The sequence below is a fragment of the Elephas maximus genome, chromosome 8 (assembly GCF_024166365.1).
Source record: "Elephas maximus indicus isolate mEleMax1 chromosome 8, mEleMax1 primary haplotype, whole genome shotgun sequence".
Taxonomy (NCBI): domain Eukaryota; kingdom Metazoa; phylum Chordata; class Mammalia; order Proboscidea; family Elephantidae; genus Elephas; species Elephas maximus.
In genome coordinates, this window is record NC_064826.1 from 94388207 (window position 1) to 94405978 (window position 17772).

Below are 17772 nucleotides of genomic sequence, written 5' to 3' on the forward strand. Positions count from 1 at the left end.
TTTTAAACATTTTCTTTTTTAGGACGTAAGAGCAGTGTTGAGGTAAAAAAAAAAAAAATGTCATCACTAAACATAGTACTTAATTTATTTTTGCGTATTTTGCCATTTTTGTCCATATGCATGCCTCCTTCACATGACAAACCTGTGTTCAAGCTGTTTTATATTCTTTTCATGTTCCTAACTACTTCTGCATGTTCCGATAGTCCTTACAATTAAAACTTCTAACAGATGCCCAATTTCCTAAGTCCTTCTCTCATTGCTAAATTTTATAATAGATAATATACCTCTTCAATAATTACAAAAACTTCTAACAGATGCCCAATTTCCTAAGTCCTTCTCTCATTGCTCAATTTTATAATAGATAATATACCTCTTCAATGATTACAACCCAATGCAAACAATTGAAAAATACCCCCCCCCCATTTTTTCACCCTATCTTCAGTTCTAAGAATTAACAAAAACTCAGATCCTTAAAGACATCGGAGAAAATAAACTAAGTCACAGGAAAGATAATCAGATGTACAATAGAACCCGCCACAAGAAGGAGGGTGGCCAGTGTCAGCTGTCAGTGGTGTGTCTGGGCTGGGCCAAGTCCACTGCATTAAGCTAACCCAAGGAGAACGAGGCTTGCATGCTCTTTGCCACACACGACTCCTTCCTCACACACAGCGTCTTCACTGATTACTCTTATTCTCCAAATATTTCAAATTAGAGAACCATGTTTACTAAACCATTTCCTAGTATTGGACAGTTATTTCCAATTTTATATAATTTAAAAATTTGAGTATACTGTTATCAGGATGACCTCACCTTACATCCTTTTCATGTCTTTTATTCTCTCGTATGATGTCATACATGGGATCTTCATGTGCCTTGGGGGTCAGAGAAAGTTGAGGTTTGATTAGGCCTCACAGACCGTTAGTTAAAAACTAAATCCTTATTTTACTGAAACTGGTTAGTTTTTTCTCATTTGATGTAGCATGATGTTCAAAATGTTCTATTCGTTTCTAAGGGTCACCATCACAGCAAGCTCAGTGAGGCCGTAAAAAGGATTTTCTGATTATAAAAATACAGCAAATTAAGTATCCTTTATGAGAAAATAACTACATAAACCATGGCACAGTCATACTATGAAATACTACTCAGGGTTACTAGTAAAGTAGTAATTTGTTTTATGTGGATATTAATAAGCAAAACAACTGAGTTTCAAAATGATATATAAGAATGATTCATTTTAGGTACACAAAAATATATATAAGTACCTATCAAACTGCTTACTGCAAACTCCCTTTGGGGAGGGAGGCAAGATTGGGCTCGGTGGTTTAGTTTTCTTTAATAAGGTAAATGTATTTTTGTATTATTTGTATAACTTAAAATGACTTAAATGAATAGTATGTGAATTATCTCACTAAAAAAAGATGTTAACTGTACAAATTTTAGATATTACAGAAAAAAATTTAAAAAAATCTATTATTTTAACACCCAAGGATAACTACTACTAACATTTTAGTGTTTTTCTCTCAGTCGGTATTCATAATTTATGAAAAATTTTAATCATATTATATATACTAAGTTACTCTTTTTTTCACTTATGTTTTCATAAACATTTTTCCATGACATTACATATTCTTCTAGAACATAATTCTTAGAGACTATATAATTTCTATGTTATAGTAATTTATACTAGTATGTTGGACATCTGTTTCCTGTTTTTCTTTAGTTTCTATTTTTTCAGCAACATAAATAATTCTTAAAGTTACCTTATACATACATAAAAATTTCTGCATGCTGATATTCTACTATATTCTTAGGATATATTTTTAGTATTGGGATTTCTGAATTAAAAAATATGAATATGTTTAAATATTTTGGCGTTTATCATCAAAGCATCTTCTATAGTAGCTATAAAAACTGACATTTCATCTAGCAGTGCTTGATTCAGAATTATTTTTTGTTTTTAAAATGAAAACACAATATTTAAAATGTCTTAAAACTCTTAAGCAATGTCTGTAGACCCTAGTTTGCTATATGCTTATAATTTGAATATATCCAGACAGCAGCATTTTTAATTTGGCAGAAGCATATACTGAGCAGTGAATTAATACTAGTAAAGTGAGGAAGTGACAGATTTATCTTACCATCATCTAATGAGAATATGTAAGTTATATACACAGTTCTAGCTTATAATAGAAAGACATCTAATCATTAGGTTAAAACTGCGAAAATCCTAATTTTAGTGATGAAATAGGATTCTTTATGTAATAAATTTGAAAAGTGATAGAAAAGAACACAATATGTGCTTCAGAAAAAAGAATTACTGTCCCAAAACATAAGTAAATAACACTTTAAAAAGTTAGGTTTCTTTGGTAAAGAACTAATCTGTCAAACAAATGCCATTTAATACAGATGGCCATTAACATCAGGTGCTTTGGCCAGAAGGCTTCTGGGAATGTATTTTCTGTGAACCTTCAGTTCACTGACGACTGTTGATTGATCAACATTCACCATCTCTGATCAATGTAAATTGAGAGTGTGGGGTTTTACTTACTACTCTGAACTGTTCTAACTTTTGGTTGCCTTTGATAAAGAAAGGGCATTCTTTGTCGCCTGTTCGGTGACCATACCGTTTACAACGCCAACCTAAAAACAAAGAAAAAGGAAAATATTTCTGTTATTTTCCATTAAACTCCAATTATAAAAGCAAATGGAATCAATGGATGAACCACATAGGATCCCCGAAAAATAGAAGGAAACTAACTGCTTCCTAAGCATCTTTTAATCTTGGAGTCTCAGAAATGACTATTGCATCAACAAGCACTACTGAGCAATCGCATTTTTTAAATGTGTGTCTTACTGTATTTTTCAAAGAGTAAATCTTTTTCATTTATCAAATGGTATGTCCTCATTTATAAATTAGACACTAGAGCAAATAGCATCTTTCTCGGGCTGAGTCAACCACTGTACTAATCCCTTACCTTTAACTAAACGAAAATCACAGGTTCTCTTAGAATGTCAGTGACATAGAACCTTAATACGACTTCATCTGCTGCACAAGAAAACTGTCCTATTTAAAGAGTTTTATTATTAGAAGCACCAGAAGGCCCTGATGAGGAGCTGGGGAGACACAAGAAAAGTGCAGGTATATATCCCAGGGCAACAGAAGGAAACATACATGTTCCTGGAATTTCTGTGAGCATGAACTCACCTTTAGGCTGTTGAAATAGGGGAAAAAACAAGTAGTAGTAGGCAAAACAGGAATAGATGAGATTCTGTTACTTAACCTCTTTCACCTGCTTGCATATTCTCAGAACCATCTGGATTTGAGGCATATCAGGAAATTCTAAGTGAGACCCTGTATTTGGACATTAAGCAACTCCAATCAAGGAAATCAGGAAGCACAAAGAGGGACTATAGCTAAGATCTGCTAGTTTTGCTCCAAGCTGGCAGCTACTGAAAATATGTAGCGAAAGAAAAAGTTGATCCCTTTTTTTTTTGAGAGTTGGAAGGAGAATACCGTTGGAAGTCCACTATATGAATAGGATTGCAAATGCAGAGGGGAGAAAACAACTTGTAAAATTTCAGAACACTGGGACAAACAGATGATCTTCTAAGCTTCTAGAAAGGAAAAATAAAAAACAAAAAGCAGTAACAACAAAACCAGGGTACACCAAAGGATCAGGATTCTGAATTGCTTTGGATTACTCACCAGCAACTCTAGAAATAGAAGGTAATGGAGCAATGCCTTCAAAGTTCTAAAGGGAGATGATTTTTAACTGAGAATTCTATACCCTGGCAAATGGAAAATCTGTAAAATAGAGAGTTTCCAGAAAAAGAAGTTCTCAAAATATTTTATCTCCCATAAACCCATTTCTTGGGAAGCTACCAGAGGATGTGCTCCACCGTAACAAGAGAACATAACAAAGAAGATATGAGATATAGGAAATGGACGATCCAGTGCAGGAGAGAGCCTAAGGGAAACCACAGAATCATGGTGACAGGAGATCCCTGGATAATTAGCATGGGAGCATCCATCTTCAGAAAGATGAAATTGATAGAGTACCTCAAGCACCTGCAGGTCTTGAACAAGTGATCACTACACAGAAAACAAGGCAATAACGACAAAAGCACAATGGTTAATTGCCGGGAAAACAAAACTTGCACAGTGCATGAAAAGAAATTTAATCAGTTTACTAGATTTTAAAGATTTTTTAAGCTAAATTATGATACAACTATTATCAGGAAAATGGGAGGAAGAGAACGTGTGTGGTGGGGGCAGAAAAAAGAGTTGAATTTTAATTTTCCATAGCAAGGTCACTATGAGTCGGAATCGACTCTACAGCAATGGGCTTGGGTTATAGCAAGAAGTCAAAAGATAATGACTAAACTCGAAAAATCAAGGAACAGGAATACAATCACGGTAAACATCAAGATAACCGCCACCTTAAAAGAGGTTCAAGTATTTACCTTTGAGGTTAGGAGAATGGGGAAAAGGGGCTGCTATTTTAATTATGTACATGAATAATCTTTGTACAAATCAATGTTTTTAAAAAAGAGGCAGTATCCCTTCTTCAAATGCCATCTGAAATGCTCAGGGTGAAGGTGTTGCTGCTCTGATGGGGTGGGGGCTCCAGACCCACTCCTGTGGCGGACGCTCCTCTCACTCCGGTTACATGGATAAAAGTTCAAAGCAGTTACAAACCCATGGCCCTTGAGTTAATTCTGATGTACAGAAACCCTACAGGACAGAGTAGAAGTGCCCTGTAGGGTTTCCAAGGCGGTAAATCTTTATGGACACAGATTGCCACATCTTTCTCCCATGGAGCAGCACATGGGTTTGAACTGCCGACCTTTTGGTTAGCAGTTAAGCGCTTAACCACTGTGCCACCAGGGCTCCTCGAAGCATCCATAGAGGGTGATAACCTGGAATGATCCACTGAGGTATAACCCTAGGAGACCTGCATTGCAGTGTACTCCTTGCCTTCCCCATGGCACTGCTACCACAGAACATCCTTTGTGCTACAGGAATGTTACTGAAGATTGTACACCAAAGGCAGCTATGGAAAGACCGCTGGACTTGTAGTTGGGAGCTCTGGATTCAAAGCTTTGCTCTACCCATTATACCTTGGACAACTTACTAACATCTGTGAGTCTGCTTTCTTATCTATAAAATGGATCTTTAATAAGACTGTTTGAGAATGAAATAAATAAGGAAGTATGCATCGTTAATCATGTTTTATAACTGTACATATGTTGGGTGGTGTTACTTGAAACTCTTCCACACTCACACTGCATAACTTTGACTTCTTTCCCCAGTGGCATCCACAGTCCTTTAGTAGGTGCGTGAGCCAGAAATTCCCTGGCATGTTCATTGCCTGGTACATCTGGTATACAGTCTTCTGGCTTAGTCTCATCTTCCTAAACAAGGGAAACAATGTGTAAACAATAACGCAAAAAAAGCACTGGAATTCTCTCCTGCCTGCTTTGGAATGCACTACTGCCTGACTTTCTCATGGGCTGCAGATCCTAATATCACTGTCAACTACCCTGTCAGAGAATTACAAAGACACAGACACGCTATATCTGACCCCCCCCAAAAAAAGGAAATAAATATACCAGAAGAACTACATTAGAAAAAATTACTAGTGTTCTTCACGTAGGAATGATCTGTGAGCTCCAAGTTCTGGTGTTAATTAGACTCTAAGATCACAAATGGTTTTTACTACCTTGAAATCTTTGTGGAATGTGGCAAAATTTAAGGAATTAAACAAGTTAGCTCTTCTGGAGTAATAAAAATAGCAATGTTATAAAAAAAATAGCTTATTATACCTTGAAGGCCCCGTCACGTTTTTTATAGTCACACAAGCTGTGTCTTTGAAATGCATTTTCACCAATGAAGAGCTGCACTTATAACTAAGGTGCTATTTTTTTCTCCTGATTTTTTTTTTTAAGTTTCCATGAATATTAAACTTATAATGGAATAATGTGTTTTAAAAATTGATTTTTCTTTAAAGTTATCAAACAACTCTTTTGGCCTTTAGAAAAAAAAAATAACTGCTATTTATTCTATCTAAGTCTCAAATGCACAGAAAGACATGGACACTCTGCCAGGATGCTGGAGCGGGGGTGCCTGCACCGGGGAGGCTGGGCTGGATAAGTGCTCGTCTCCTCAGACGCTCCTGCTCTCTGAACTGAGGATAACTCAGGACACCAGGAGTGACCGGCAGGGCACAGGATGTACTGAGGGCTGAGTTGGCAAATCAGGCGAAATGAAAGAGCAGAGCTTTAAGATGCATTCGCACATGAGAGAGAAAGAAGGGGAGCAACTGCTAAGCAACACATGGGGGCCTGCACTGGTTCCTTGGGGAACAGAAATACTGCTGATTTAAGTTCTCATAATGGGACAGGCTGTGACAAAGCCAAAAATGTATGAATTGTCTGGCATCTGCAGGGAAGAAACAGGCTAATTAAAAAAGGAGGTTCAAAAGCCTTATGTGACTCTTCTGTACAACAAGCTACTAAGTTTGCACGGATGTCTAATGGAATAACCAAGAGTACAGAATTCATACTAACCTTGATAAGCCCAGGAGGAGGTTTTTCATAACTAGAAAGAAAAAAAAAATCCATCAACCATTTTAACAGGAACATAATAAATTTTAATGAGCAAAAGGCAGCTTCAGAACAAAATAAAAATATCCTCGGGAAAAAACTTAAAACTACATCACATCTAAAACAGTTAATACAACATGCGCCACAGTCACATATAAATAAGCTGATGTATCACCCTCTCCAGAGAGCTAGAACTTAAATTCATAGAAATACTAACTTGTTTTAGCAAAATAATTTTTTGGGGGGAAAAGGGAAAATACGAGAATACAAGGGAAATGTCAGGTAAAAGATGACCCGTGGGCTAATTAAAGACCTACGGGTATCTGGAAGGGAGTGCAGTGGTAGAGTCTAGGTAAATACCCAACAATCCATCCTCTGAGCCACAAGAATTGTACAAACAACATATGGCCAACTAAATTGAGATCCAGATTCCTGAAAAATATGTAACTGTTCTTGCCAAGAATGAAAAGGGGTGTGATAGGACTGCACATTTGGAAATCTATTGTTATTAGCAATGGGATTTCCTAAAAAGTCCGTTTTACAACTTTTTGCACAAGTTTAAAGGAAGATGATCGTTTTTTTTTTCTCTAGGGTCAAACAACTAGTTTATTTACTATATTTAAAAGGGTAATCCTCAAAGTTTAAAGTAATATTCAACAACGAGATTAACAGATTTGGCAAAGGGGTGTGTTTATTGTGCCGTCTGGCTTTTGTGTTGTTGTAACAGTTGAGAAACCTGCGTTTATCTTTCTAGTTAATTCCTAGAATTAAAAAAAAAAAGGCCGTGGAGGCCCATTTTTTTGTACCATCTGTGAAGCCTTGCTGTTAAATCATTCAGACTATAAATTGCTCTGAGCAGTACGTAGACTAAATTTAGGTAAGAGGGAGGAAACGTCTTTCCAAGGTATGGGGCAAGAAACCTTTATTTTGCCCAGTATTTTGAATTACTCTTTTTGAGTGCTGGGTGGCATTTCTTTTAGAAGTGGCCTTTTTCATGTAAGTATACTCCATTTCACAAAATTGTTCTTACAGTTGGTTCCTATAGGACTGGAAGGCAGAGATGAAACTGACACACGTGTATAATCTTTAGGTTTTGCCAAGCAGCCTAGGTGCTTTGGAAAGGGAAAAGGGAAGAAAGGGGAGAGGGAGAGGTGAGAGACAGCACTAGCTCGGTAGAGCACAGGGGCTAGATTCAGATGCCTTCAGGGGCCCGGTAGGTATGGTTAAACAGATCAGTAGAGACAGAGAAAACTTCAAGAGGGCATGTCCAGGGTAAAAGGATTTTAATTCAACTTAAAAAACCACTGTGGGGGCTTCTCATTTAACATGGAAGACTGACCACCCAGACTCCCTTCCAAAAAAAACCCAACTTGTTGCTGCTGAGTCGATTCTGACTCTTGGCGACCGCACGTTACAGGGTAGAACTGCCCCATAGGATTTTTTTGGCTATAATCTTTATGGAAGCAGATCGCCAGGCCTTTCTTCTGTGAGGCCACTGCGTGGTTTCAAACCACCAATCTTTAGTAGCCAAGAGCAAACCATTTGCTCCACGCAGGGACCTCTTGAATGCCTTAAAATGACATTAAAGGAATTAAAAGTTAAGAAGTCCTTTTGAAGAAATTTAAAAATCCTGAGAGGAGATAAAAGCAGACAATAATTTCAACAAATTTGGGAAGACAGAGAAATGTGTAAAGAAGTAGTAACTGACTTCTTCAGGTAGAGGAAGTTACAACTCTTGGAAGATGAGGGTTGGGAATATGGACACTGAGTGGCTGAAATCACCAGTACTTTCCTCCTCCTCCAGGGCCAGAAGACTCTGCCTGTCCTGTCCTTGAAGGAAACTGCCGGTTTGGTCCTCTATGAAACATAACGGCACGGGCCCTAAACATGCAGGATTACTGGCATAGCTGAAGAGGAGAAATAGGATAAACTCTGGCTGAAAACAGGTGTTGAATGTTAGTCTGAACACTAGGTTGCTCAGCTCTCTCCCTCCCTACTGTCCTGAGAACACAGACCACTGGGAGGCATTTATCTCTGGCCCCCAGGCCAGAGACTAGAAGCTTCTTCTTTAGAGAAACTAAACAGGCCCCAGAGAAAAATTCTGCCTACTGACTTGTGGAAGACTCTTGATAAAAAGAGATCACGATCTTATCTCCCTACAGCAAAATTTACCAGTCAACAAACCAGCACCTTCTGGTGTGCTCTCTTTCACCAAAAAAACTAAAACCAAACCCATTGCTATCGAGTCGATTCTGACTTATAGCAACCCTTTAGGACAGGGTAGATCTACCCCACAGGGTTTCCAAGGCTGTAATCTTTACAGAAGCAGGCTGTCACATCCTTCTTGCAAGGAATGGCTGGTGGGCTTGAACTGCTGACTTTTCCTTCAGCAGCCGAGCGCTTAACCCACTGTGCCCCTTCAAAACAGCTTTATAGTGCTTCACTCTTAATTAGGAGAAATCCAAGGATTCCCACACAATAGAAAAAAACTTGCAATAAGACAAGATCAAAAGAAAAGGTAAACAAGAAACAGAGTTAATGAAGGGATTAGAAGAAAGCAACAACAAAAAAAGAAAAACTGAGTATCTTCAAAGAGAAGAGGAGTTATTTCATTGATGAAACAAGAAGGGAACGCTATAAAATAAGACTTCTCAGAACAAGAAAAAGCTCTTGAAAATAGAGTAACTGAAAGTTACAAAAAGTGTGGTGGAAAGATTGGCAGATAAATCTTTCAGAAAGTAGAATAAAAGGACAAAGACACAGAAAATAGAAAAGGTAATTAGAGAACCAACAAAAAGTCCAAGAAAAAGAAAAAACCAAAATGGAGGGAGAAAATGAAAACACAAATTCACGTATGCATTTAACATACTCATGAAGTATCAAGAAAAAAAAAAAATGAAGTGAGAAAAGATCCACATCATCCTCAAATTCAGAAAACCAGGGATAAAGGAGACCTTGATTAAAGCTTCCAAAGGTGGGCTGAGGGAGTGCAGGTAACACATAAGATAAAGGCACTCAAGGCGGCATCAGACTCCTCAGCAATCCTGTAAGCTTGAAGGTGGCACGCTACCTTTGAAATTTGAGTGAAAATAACTTTTAACCTAAAATTCTAACCTAGCCAAATTACCTATCAAGTTTGAAGGGAGAATAAAGATGTCAAATCTGCAGACTCAAAACTGCCCCTATTGCACTCGTTCATAGGAAGTTACAGAATGTGCTTCAGAAAAATGAGGTAGTAAAGACAGAAAGGAAGAAGCCTTGGTGGTGCAGTGGTTAAATGCTCGGCTGCTAACTGACAGGCCAGCGATTCCGACATACCTACTGCTTTGCGGGAGGAAGGTGTGGTAGTCAGCTTCCACAAATATTACAGCCTTGAAAACCCTATGTGGCAGTTCTCCTCTGTCCTATAGCGTCACTATGAGTCGGAATAGACTCCATGGCAAAGAACAAAGAAAGAGAAAGACATGGGATCCAGGATATGGGATCCAGGACGGGAGAAGGGAGATGCAGTTCCAGCAGGGCTGCTGCATACCAGGCCTAGAAAGCAACCAGTGTCTACTGGAGAACAGGAGATTCTAGGTAAAAAATGAACTGACAGATTATCTACTAAGTAGTAAAATGTGGGAAGAGTGCTCTCAGCTTTTGGAGCTTTTAGGGAGAAAAAAAATAGCAGCTAGTAATAGAAAATTAAGCAAATGAAAAAAATGTAGGCTCTTATTAACTACTGGAAAAACAAGGGTTGTACTAGAAAGCAAGAGATCATAGAATATTATTTAGCTCGAAAGTGAGCAATACTACACAGTTATAATAATAACGTTAATACTATTGATTTAACAAAATTATTATAAGTCAGCTATATTGGAAGGATAGAAGAGTAGGGAATGAAAACTAAACCCTTACCTACTATGACATGAAGTAATAATGTCTAAAATTGACTCAAGCAAGCTAACAAACTACGTAAGCATATAATTTAAAAATAAAGGAGTTAAATCCCAGACGCAGTACTAAGAGTTTGCTCATGGGAGCCCTGTTTTGGGTGGGGAGTTGGGGTGGCAGGGAGTGTGTGGGATGATAAGTGTCCAGCAGCAAACCACTATTTATTGAAATCAGCCTTTTAGTACTATTTGAGTTTTTTTAAGTACATGAAAATAGTGTGGTATGAATAAAATTTAATTATAAAAACAAAAAAGAGTCTGAACTAGCCAAACCATGCATGTCAACAGTCCTGCCAGTTTTAAATCTCTGTACTGGGAAAACCCCACTTGTCTGGGACTCAGACACCTGGGTTTGGCTCTCGGACTCCTAGTTTACAGGTCAGTGTATCATTGATCACGCTCCTGAACGGCTGAACCTCCATTTTCTCTCTGCAAAAGGAAGTTATAATCTCTCTCTTGTCTGTGAGCCACAAAATAAATGTGTGGTATTAACCACTGTCTGACCTCCTACTGGGGGCAGAGCAGGGCCTGCCTGAGCCTATGTCAGGGGAAGATATTTGAACGTTTCACTTGCACAGGAGGCTGAGAGAGCCACAGAGTGCCTTGAAGCCTTCAGGGCTGACCATTAACAGTTTTCACCAATGCAGGACGGCATCCCGCAAGCACTACCTTGCAGAGGTAGGAAGTCATTCAGCTCTTGGGCCACCGAGAAAAGAGCAGGCCAGGTCCCAAGAAAGGAATGCATTTTGCATGAAAACATCCAGGTTAGTTATGAGGATGTTAACCCTTTGAGGACCTGCTCCTTACATGAGCAACCTAGCATAAGTACCTATAAGGAGCTGAAACAGATGAATTATTTGTTGAATAACTCAGTGAACTTGACACTTAGAAATGTTTGAATTCTACAGCTAATTATAGGATCACAGAATCTCGGAAAAGAACCTGGTCATTAGTCCAACCTCCCACCTGGTCTGTTAATCTCCTTTACATCTCCTTCTCCCAGTGGTTATCTGGAATCTCCTTGAACCCTCTGGCTGAAAACAAACTGAACCTTTAGGATAGAGTGACCCTTTAGGACAGATTAGAACTGTCCCATAGGGTTTCCAAGGAGCAGCTGGTGGATTCGACCTGTGGACCTTTTGGTTAGCAGCCTGAGCTCTTTACTAGGCCAGCAGGGCTCCAGGGTGGGGGAGCATAGTGCTTCGGAAATCAGGCCATGCTGACCACGACAAGTATAGGACTCTAACCCTAAGTTCTCCATGTTTAGTTGGAATTGGCCTCACTATAGCTTCCATCTGGGATGCTGGCTGGTAAAAATTCTCAGGCCTAGAGAGAACAAGTCTACACTCTTAGGGACAACTCTCTGCCTAGTCCCTCACCCCAATCTATATTTTTTGCTTCCTCACCACTAACATCACACGACTGGGTTTTCTCTTCCATTTTTAACAGCAGAGGATGAAAAGGATGCAGTTTTCCCCCATTTCATAGTGGACCCTTTGAACTGAAACCTGAAATGACCAAAGGGCTCAGCCGAACTTCTGATTTATTCTGTCCATAAATACTCATTGAGCGTCTAATAATGCCAAAACTAAACACAAAACTGGCAGCACAAGGACTAAAAAACTGTCTTCAGGAAGAGCCAAACCCACCGCTCCACGTGCACCTCGGAGGAGCTGCCCGGGGTGGAGCCTCCATTTCCCCCTCCCAGGCCGAGGCCGGGCGCCGAGGACGCCGAGGGAAGGGAACCTTTCTCTCCACCGAGGACGAAAGGTGAAAGGTGAAGTCAAAGGGCCGCGACACCCGGGCACCAGTAAACGGCGGCTAGGTTACCGCTGGGGTCCGACGGGGAGAGCGAGGGTGAGACTGCAAGGGGAACAGGCGGGCGGCCGGGCCCACCCGCCCACCCGCAGGGGTCCCCGAGGACCCCCACCTAACGCACCAACACGGAGCCCGGGCGACCCCCAGGCCCCACGCGGGAAGCCGACTGCAGGCCCGGATTCCTTCCAGAAGGTCGGGCGGGGACTCACAAGGACTCCAGGTGCTTGAGCTGCTGCAGCTGCTGCGCGTCGTGGCGCCGCCGTTTCTGCTCCCGGCGCCGCTGCAGCTCCTGCTCGGGCGGCTCCCGTGGCCGCCGCGCGCCCCCAGCCGCCGCGTCGTCGCGCCCCGGCCGAGAGGACATCGCGGCCTGCGCGGCGCTCGGCGGCCCCTCCAGGAGGCGCGGCTGAAGCGGCGGCTGCGGCGATGAAGACGGCACTTCCTTCGCACGGCGCCCGTTCGGCCCCGCAGCGCCCCCTCCCGCCGCCGTCCCGCGGCCCGCCCGGGCAGATGCCGGCCACTCAGCCGAGGCCGCGCGACCCCCCGCCTCCCCGGCAGGCCGGCCCAGCCGCCTCCCCGCGGCGGAGCCCCCAAGTCCCTGCCCTGAACGTCCGGCGCCCCCCGCCGCCCGGCCCGCTGGTCCCGGAGGTCGGTGTGCGACCCCTGGCGGCGGCCCAGAACGGCATTCGCAGCCCGCGGGCCCCGGAGCCCTTCCCAGCGCGCCTGGGCCTACCTGTCCCGCCACACCCACTTCTTTGAGCCGGTACTGCAGCTTTCTGGACACCCAGCCCTGGAAGGGGAGGGGAAGGAACCCTGTTCATAATCTCCAGCGGCCACACACACAGGAGCAGCTCAATACCTGTTAGTAGGATTCATTCATTTTTGGAAGAAAGCAGTATTCACCATATAGATTCTTCAGTTTTCCAGAATGTGGGAACTACGGTTAAAACACAGCCAACGTACATTGTACTTCGACAAGCTTTGGGTGCTGGCAACCAAAATAGAAGCTAACTGAGGACTTACTATGTGCCAGTCCTGGAATCTTCAGAAACTTTATAAGTACTATTACTACTCATATTTATCATCCATATTTTATAGAGGAGGAGAAGGCCTAGAGAGTTAAGTGATGGAGCCAGGATTCAAAGGTGTAACTTAACTAGGTCGTATTTATAAAATGTACCTGATTTGTGGATTTAACATGATAAAAACTTTGAAATAATGCTTTAACTTCAAATAATGTTTTATCTTTTAAATAGTGGATGAAACCACAAAAAGTAAAAATAACAGCATAGGGAAAATATTAGCCTCGAAATGTCACATTCAACATGGTTAATATCTTTATGAGGAGCTCATTCAAATTTATTGGAGAATATCTACATAGACAAACACAATAAGGCTATGAACAGACATAGCAAGTTACACTGAGGTGTTCCAGAACTTGGAAATACAATTTCCCTCTGAGAGTGAAGCCAGGAATAATCAGTGCATGAAGGGAGGATCCAGCCGTTCATGGAAGTTACATGAGCCATACAGTCTAGATGAACTATATAGTCTTGGGAAGATGTGATTGAAAGGAAAAGAAAATGTAACAATTTCAGAAGATAGTCTACAGAATCAAGAAAAGGAGAGGGGGGAAAAAAAATCAGGCATCATGTCCAGCGTTGTCCAGCGGTGACACAAACACACATGAGTGTTCTGGTCACTAGAGAAATGTGCACTATTTGGAGAAAGGGGTAAAATTGACTAGACTTGTCCACAACTTACGGAGATATCTTTCAGGACTAGCCAAGTCTGTGTGCTCTGATTCCACTCTCATATAGCAACGTTCTCATGGCCATATCTCATATCCTGATATGACGAGAAAGGTTCTGGTTGTGTTTGAGTACCAGGATTACTGGAACAGTGGGTTCCTACTAAAAATTAGCAACAACATTGTCATTCATAAGTTAGTCTCTGGTGACTGTAATTATTGTGGCAGATTGTATTTTCCAAAATAGTTGCAATAATATTTCCCATCCCACTTATTCTTCTACAATGTGACCTTGACACTCCTCCCATGGAGAGGTGGAGTCTACAATCCTTTCTTTGAATCTGGCCCACACTTAATGACTTGCTCTGAACCAGCTGAAAGCAGAAGTAATGCTGCATGATCTCTGAGGCTAGATCAGAAAAGGTCATATAACTTCTACCTGATTTTCTTGGATATTCGTTCCTGAATCCTTTAGGGTCAAGGTAAACTGTTCAACTGCCTTGAGGCCACCATGCTGTGAGGAAGCCCAAATTAATCCATGGAGAGAGATTACATGGAAAATCCCAGACACGAAATAAAGACAAAGATGCCAGGCCAGTTCCCAGCTGCCTAACTCCCCCACCTCCCATTGCAGGAAAGAGCTCCAGTCAGAGCTGATAAGCCCTTCCTGAATTCCTGATCCACAGAAACTGAGATAAAAAAATGCTCATTGTTTCACGCCATTAGGTTTGGGGTGGCTGTTACGCCTGTGAAGCCAAGGACCAGATCCTGAACAATGGTGTCCCCTTTGCAGCTACTGGGTAGACAGATGACTTCCCTAACATCTCTATTTCCTTGCTCTTCAGCCTTAACACAGAAATGCAAATTACAGTAAGATTAATGTACAAAATCACATCTGTTGAACGACAACATTTTAATCTTCAATTATTATACCCAATAATGACGACGCAGTAGTGCAATTGTTATATTCACATATTGTTGGCATATTTTGGGAATGAAGATATTTATATCTTTCCAGCTAATAGCTTTCATCCCTTAGGATAATCTAAAAGGAGAAAGAATTTATATACGCAAAGATTATTGTCTTAGTTACCTGTTGTTAGGTGCTGTTGAGTTGGCTCTGACTCATAGCAACCCTACAGGATAGAGTAGAACTGCCCCATAGGGTTTGCAAAGAGTGGCTGGTGGATTTGAACTGTTGACCTTCTGGTTGGCAGCTGAGCCCTTAACTGCTATGCTACCAGGGCTCCTACAGGATTCTTAGTGCTGGTATACCAGAAATACCACAAGTAGATGGCTTTAACAAAGACATTTATTCTCTCAGTCTAGGAGGCTATAAGTCCGAATTCAGGGCACCAGCTCCAGGGTAAGGCTTTCTCTGTTTTGTGAAAAGTGTCTTTGTCATCAATCTTCCCCTGGTCTAGAAGCTTCTCAGGGCAGGGAGCCCAGGTCCAAAGGACATGCTATTCTCCTGGCTCTTGTTTCTAGGTGGTATGAGGTCCCCTCTCCTTTCTGCTTGATTCTCTTTTATATCTCAAAAGAGACTGACTTAAGAGACAACCTAATCCTATAGATTGGGTCCTGCCTCATTAACATAACTGCCTCAGATCCTGCCTCATTAATATCATAGGGGTTAGGATTTAAAACACAGGATAATCACATCAGATCACAAAATGGTGGACAACTGCACAATACTGGGAATCATGGCCTAGTCAAGTTGACACACATTTTTGGGGGACACAATTCAATCCATAACATTCTGGCCTTTGGCCCCCCCAAAATTCATCCTTGCCACATGTAAAACACATTCACCCCATCATATCATCCCAAAAGTCTTAAATCAACTCCAAGTCCAAATTCCATCCTGGCGCAAAATTCCTCTTTATCTCTGAGATCTAGAATACAAGTTACCTGCTTCCAAAGTACAATGGTGGAACAGGCACAAGGCAGATATTCCCATTACAAATCAGAGAAATTGGAGGAAAAGAAGTGATAACAGGTACCAAACAAGTCATCGGAACACATTACATTAGCTCTCAAGGCTTGAAAATTATCCTCTGTTCTCAGAGACCATTTAGGCAATGCCTCTGACCTCCAGATTCTGGGTATCAGCCACACTCTCCTGATTCTGGGTGGAGGCCCCTTGGCCCTGGGCTTCAGCTCTGACTTCCAGGTCCACTGGGGCAGCAACTCTGTTCCCTCGGATCTGGGCAGCTACGTTCTCCTAGTCCACCTGAGATGCAACCCTAACCCCTCGGCCCCAGCAGGCCCTGTTCTTCTGTACCTTGGACATGGCAGCCCTGCCCTCTCAGCTTTGGGCAGTGGATCTGGCCCATCGCCCTGGCAGTTGTGAATGGCAGCCCCATACTCTGGAACCGAGTTGGTAAAGATCTCTTTAAAACCTAGGAGACCGTGGCCCCATCCTTTGAGGCCTCAGAAGTTGTAGCCCTACCCTTTGAGACTGAGGCAGCTCTGCTTCCTGTGTTCCTTGTCTCTTCAGCTTCTGCTTCCAGGTTCCTTGGCCTCTCAGCCTCTCAGGCCCTTTGGCCTGCCCTGCATCTGCCCTGCTGAGACAAGTGTTCCAAAGCTCTTTAGCTCTACAAATAAGTACCTGGAGGCACCCCACTCCACTAATAAACCTTGACCACAAGGCGCTCAGCTCTCTTGCTCCATGAGTCGGCAATCCTAGCTTCTGATAAGTGCCTAGAGGCACTCCACTCTACCAGGAAGCCTTCTACACTAAGGCATTCAACTCTCTCCATCTGTGGGTTGGCTCCTGGGTTGTCTTGCACCAGTCTCCTGGTTCTACTGCCACTGTTACTCTGCTCTTCTTCTTGCCATCTGCACTGTCTCCAGTGTTACAGCTCTCCTCACTTCCTTCTAAGTCCTCATCAGAATGGTCTTTGATGTCTCTTCAAGGCAATCTAGGCCCTTACTATTACCCATTACCCACTGCTGTTGAGTCAATGCTAACTCATAGTGACCCTATAGGACAGAATAGAACTGCCCCGTAGGATTTCCAAAGAGCGCCCAGTGGATTTGAACAGCCAACCCTTTGTTTAGCAGCCATAGTACTTAACCACTATGCCACCAGGGTTTCCACCACTATTAGGCACTTTAAAACTCTTCCAACCTCTACCCGTTACTCAATTCCAAAATCACTTCCACACTGTGGTTATCTGCTAGAGCAGCATCCCACTCTCGGTACGAAATTGTCTTAGTTATCTAGTGCTGCTATAAGAGAAATACTACAAGTGGAAGGCAAACAAAAATTTATTCTTTCACAGTCTAGGAGGCTAGAAGTCCACAAATTCAGGGTGCCAGCTCCTGGGGAATGCTTTCTATCTCTGTCATTTCTAGGGGAAGGTCCTTGTCATCAGTCTTCCCCTGGTTTAGAAGCTTCTCAGTGCAGGGACCTCACACCACCAAGAAAGTGCTAGGAGTGGAGCGTGGCCTTTGGGCCCAGGGTCCCTGTGCTAAGAAGCTCCTAAACCAGGGGAAGATTGATGGCAAGGACTTTCTCCTAGAACTGACAGACAAAGCATTCCCCCGGAGCTGGCACCCTGAATTCAGACTTCTAGCCTCCTAGATTGTCAGAGGACAAATTTCTGTTTGTTAAAAGCCATCTACTTGTGGTATTTCTGTGATAGCAGCACTAGAAAACTA

General features: G+C 42.0%; 1 protein-coding gene across 4 annotated transcripts in view; it reads right to left on the reverse strand.

Moving 5' to 3' along the window:
• The window catches only part of RP9 (RP9 pre-mRNA splicing factor), a 39787-nt gene that overhangs the window by 16540 nt on the left and 5475 nt on the right, over positions 1-17772 (reverse strand). For 2 of the 4 annotated variants that reach the window (XM_049894074.1, XM_049894076.1), the window contains exons 1-5: positions 12569-12762; positions 6571-6601; positions 5286-5415; positions 2549-2640; positions 811-872 (exon numbers count right to left, since the gene is read on the reverse strand). In XM_049894074.1, coding sequence (XP_049750031.1) covers positions 811-872; positions 2549-2640; positions 5286-5415; positions 6571-6601; positions 12569-12720 — 467 coding nt within the window. In that variant the 5' untranslated portion in view covers positions 12721-12762. Of the gene's footprint in view, positions 1-810; positions 873-2548; positions 2641-5285; positions 5416-6570; positions 6602-12568; positions 12763-17772 lie in introns of those variants that run through there. The other 2 variants (XM_049894077.1, XM_049894078.1) reach the window with 1 other exon arrangement.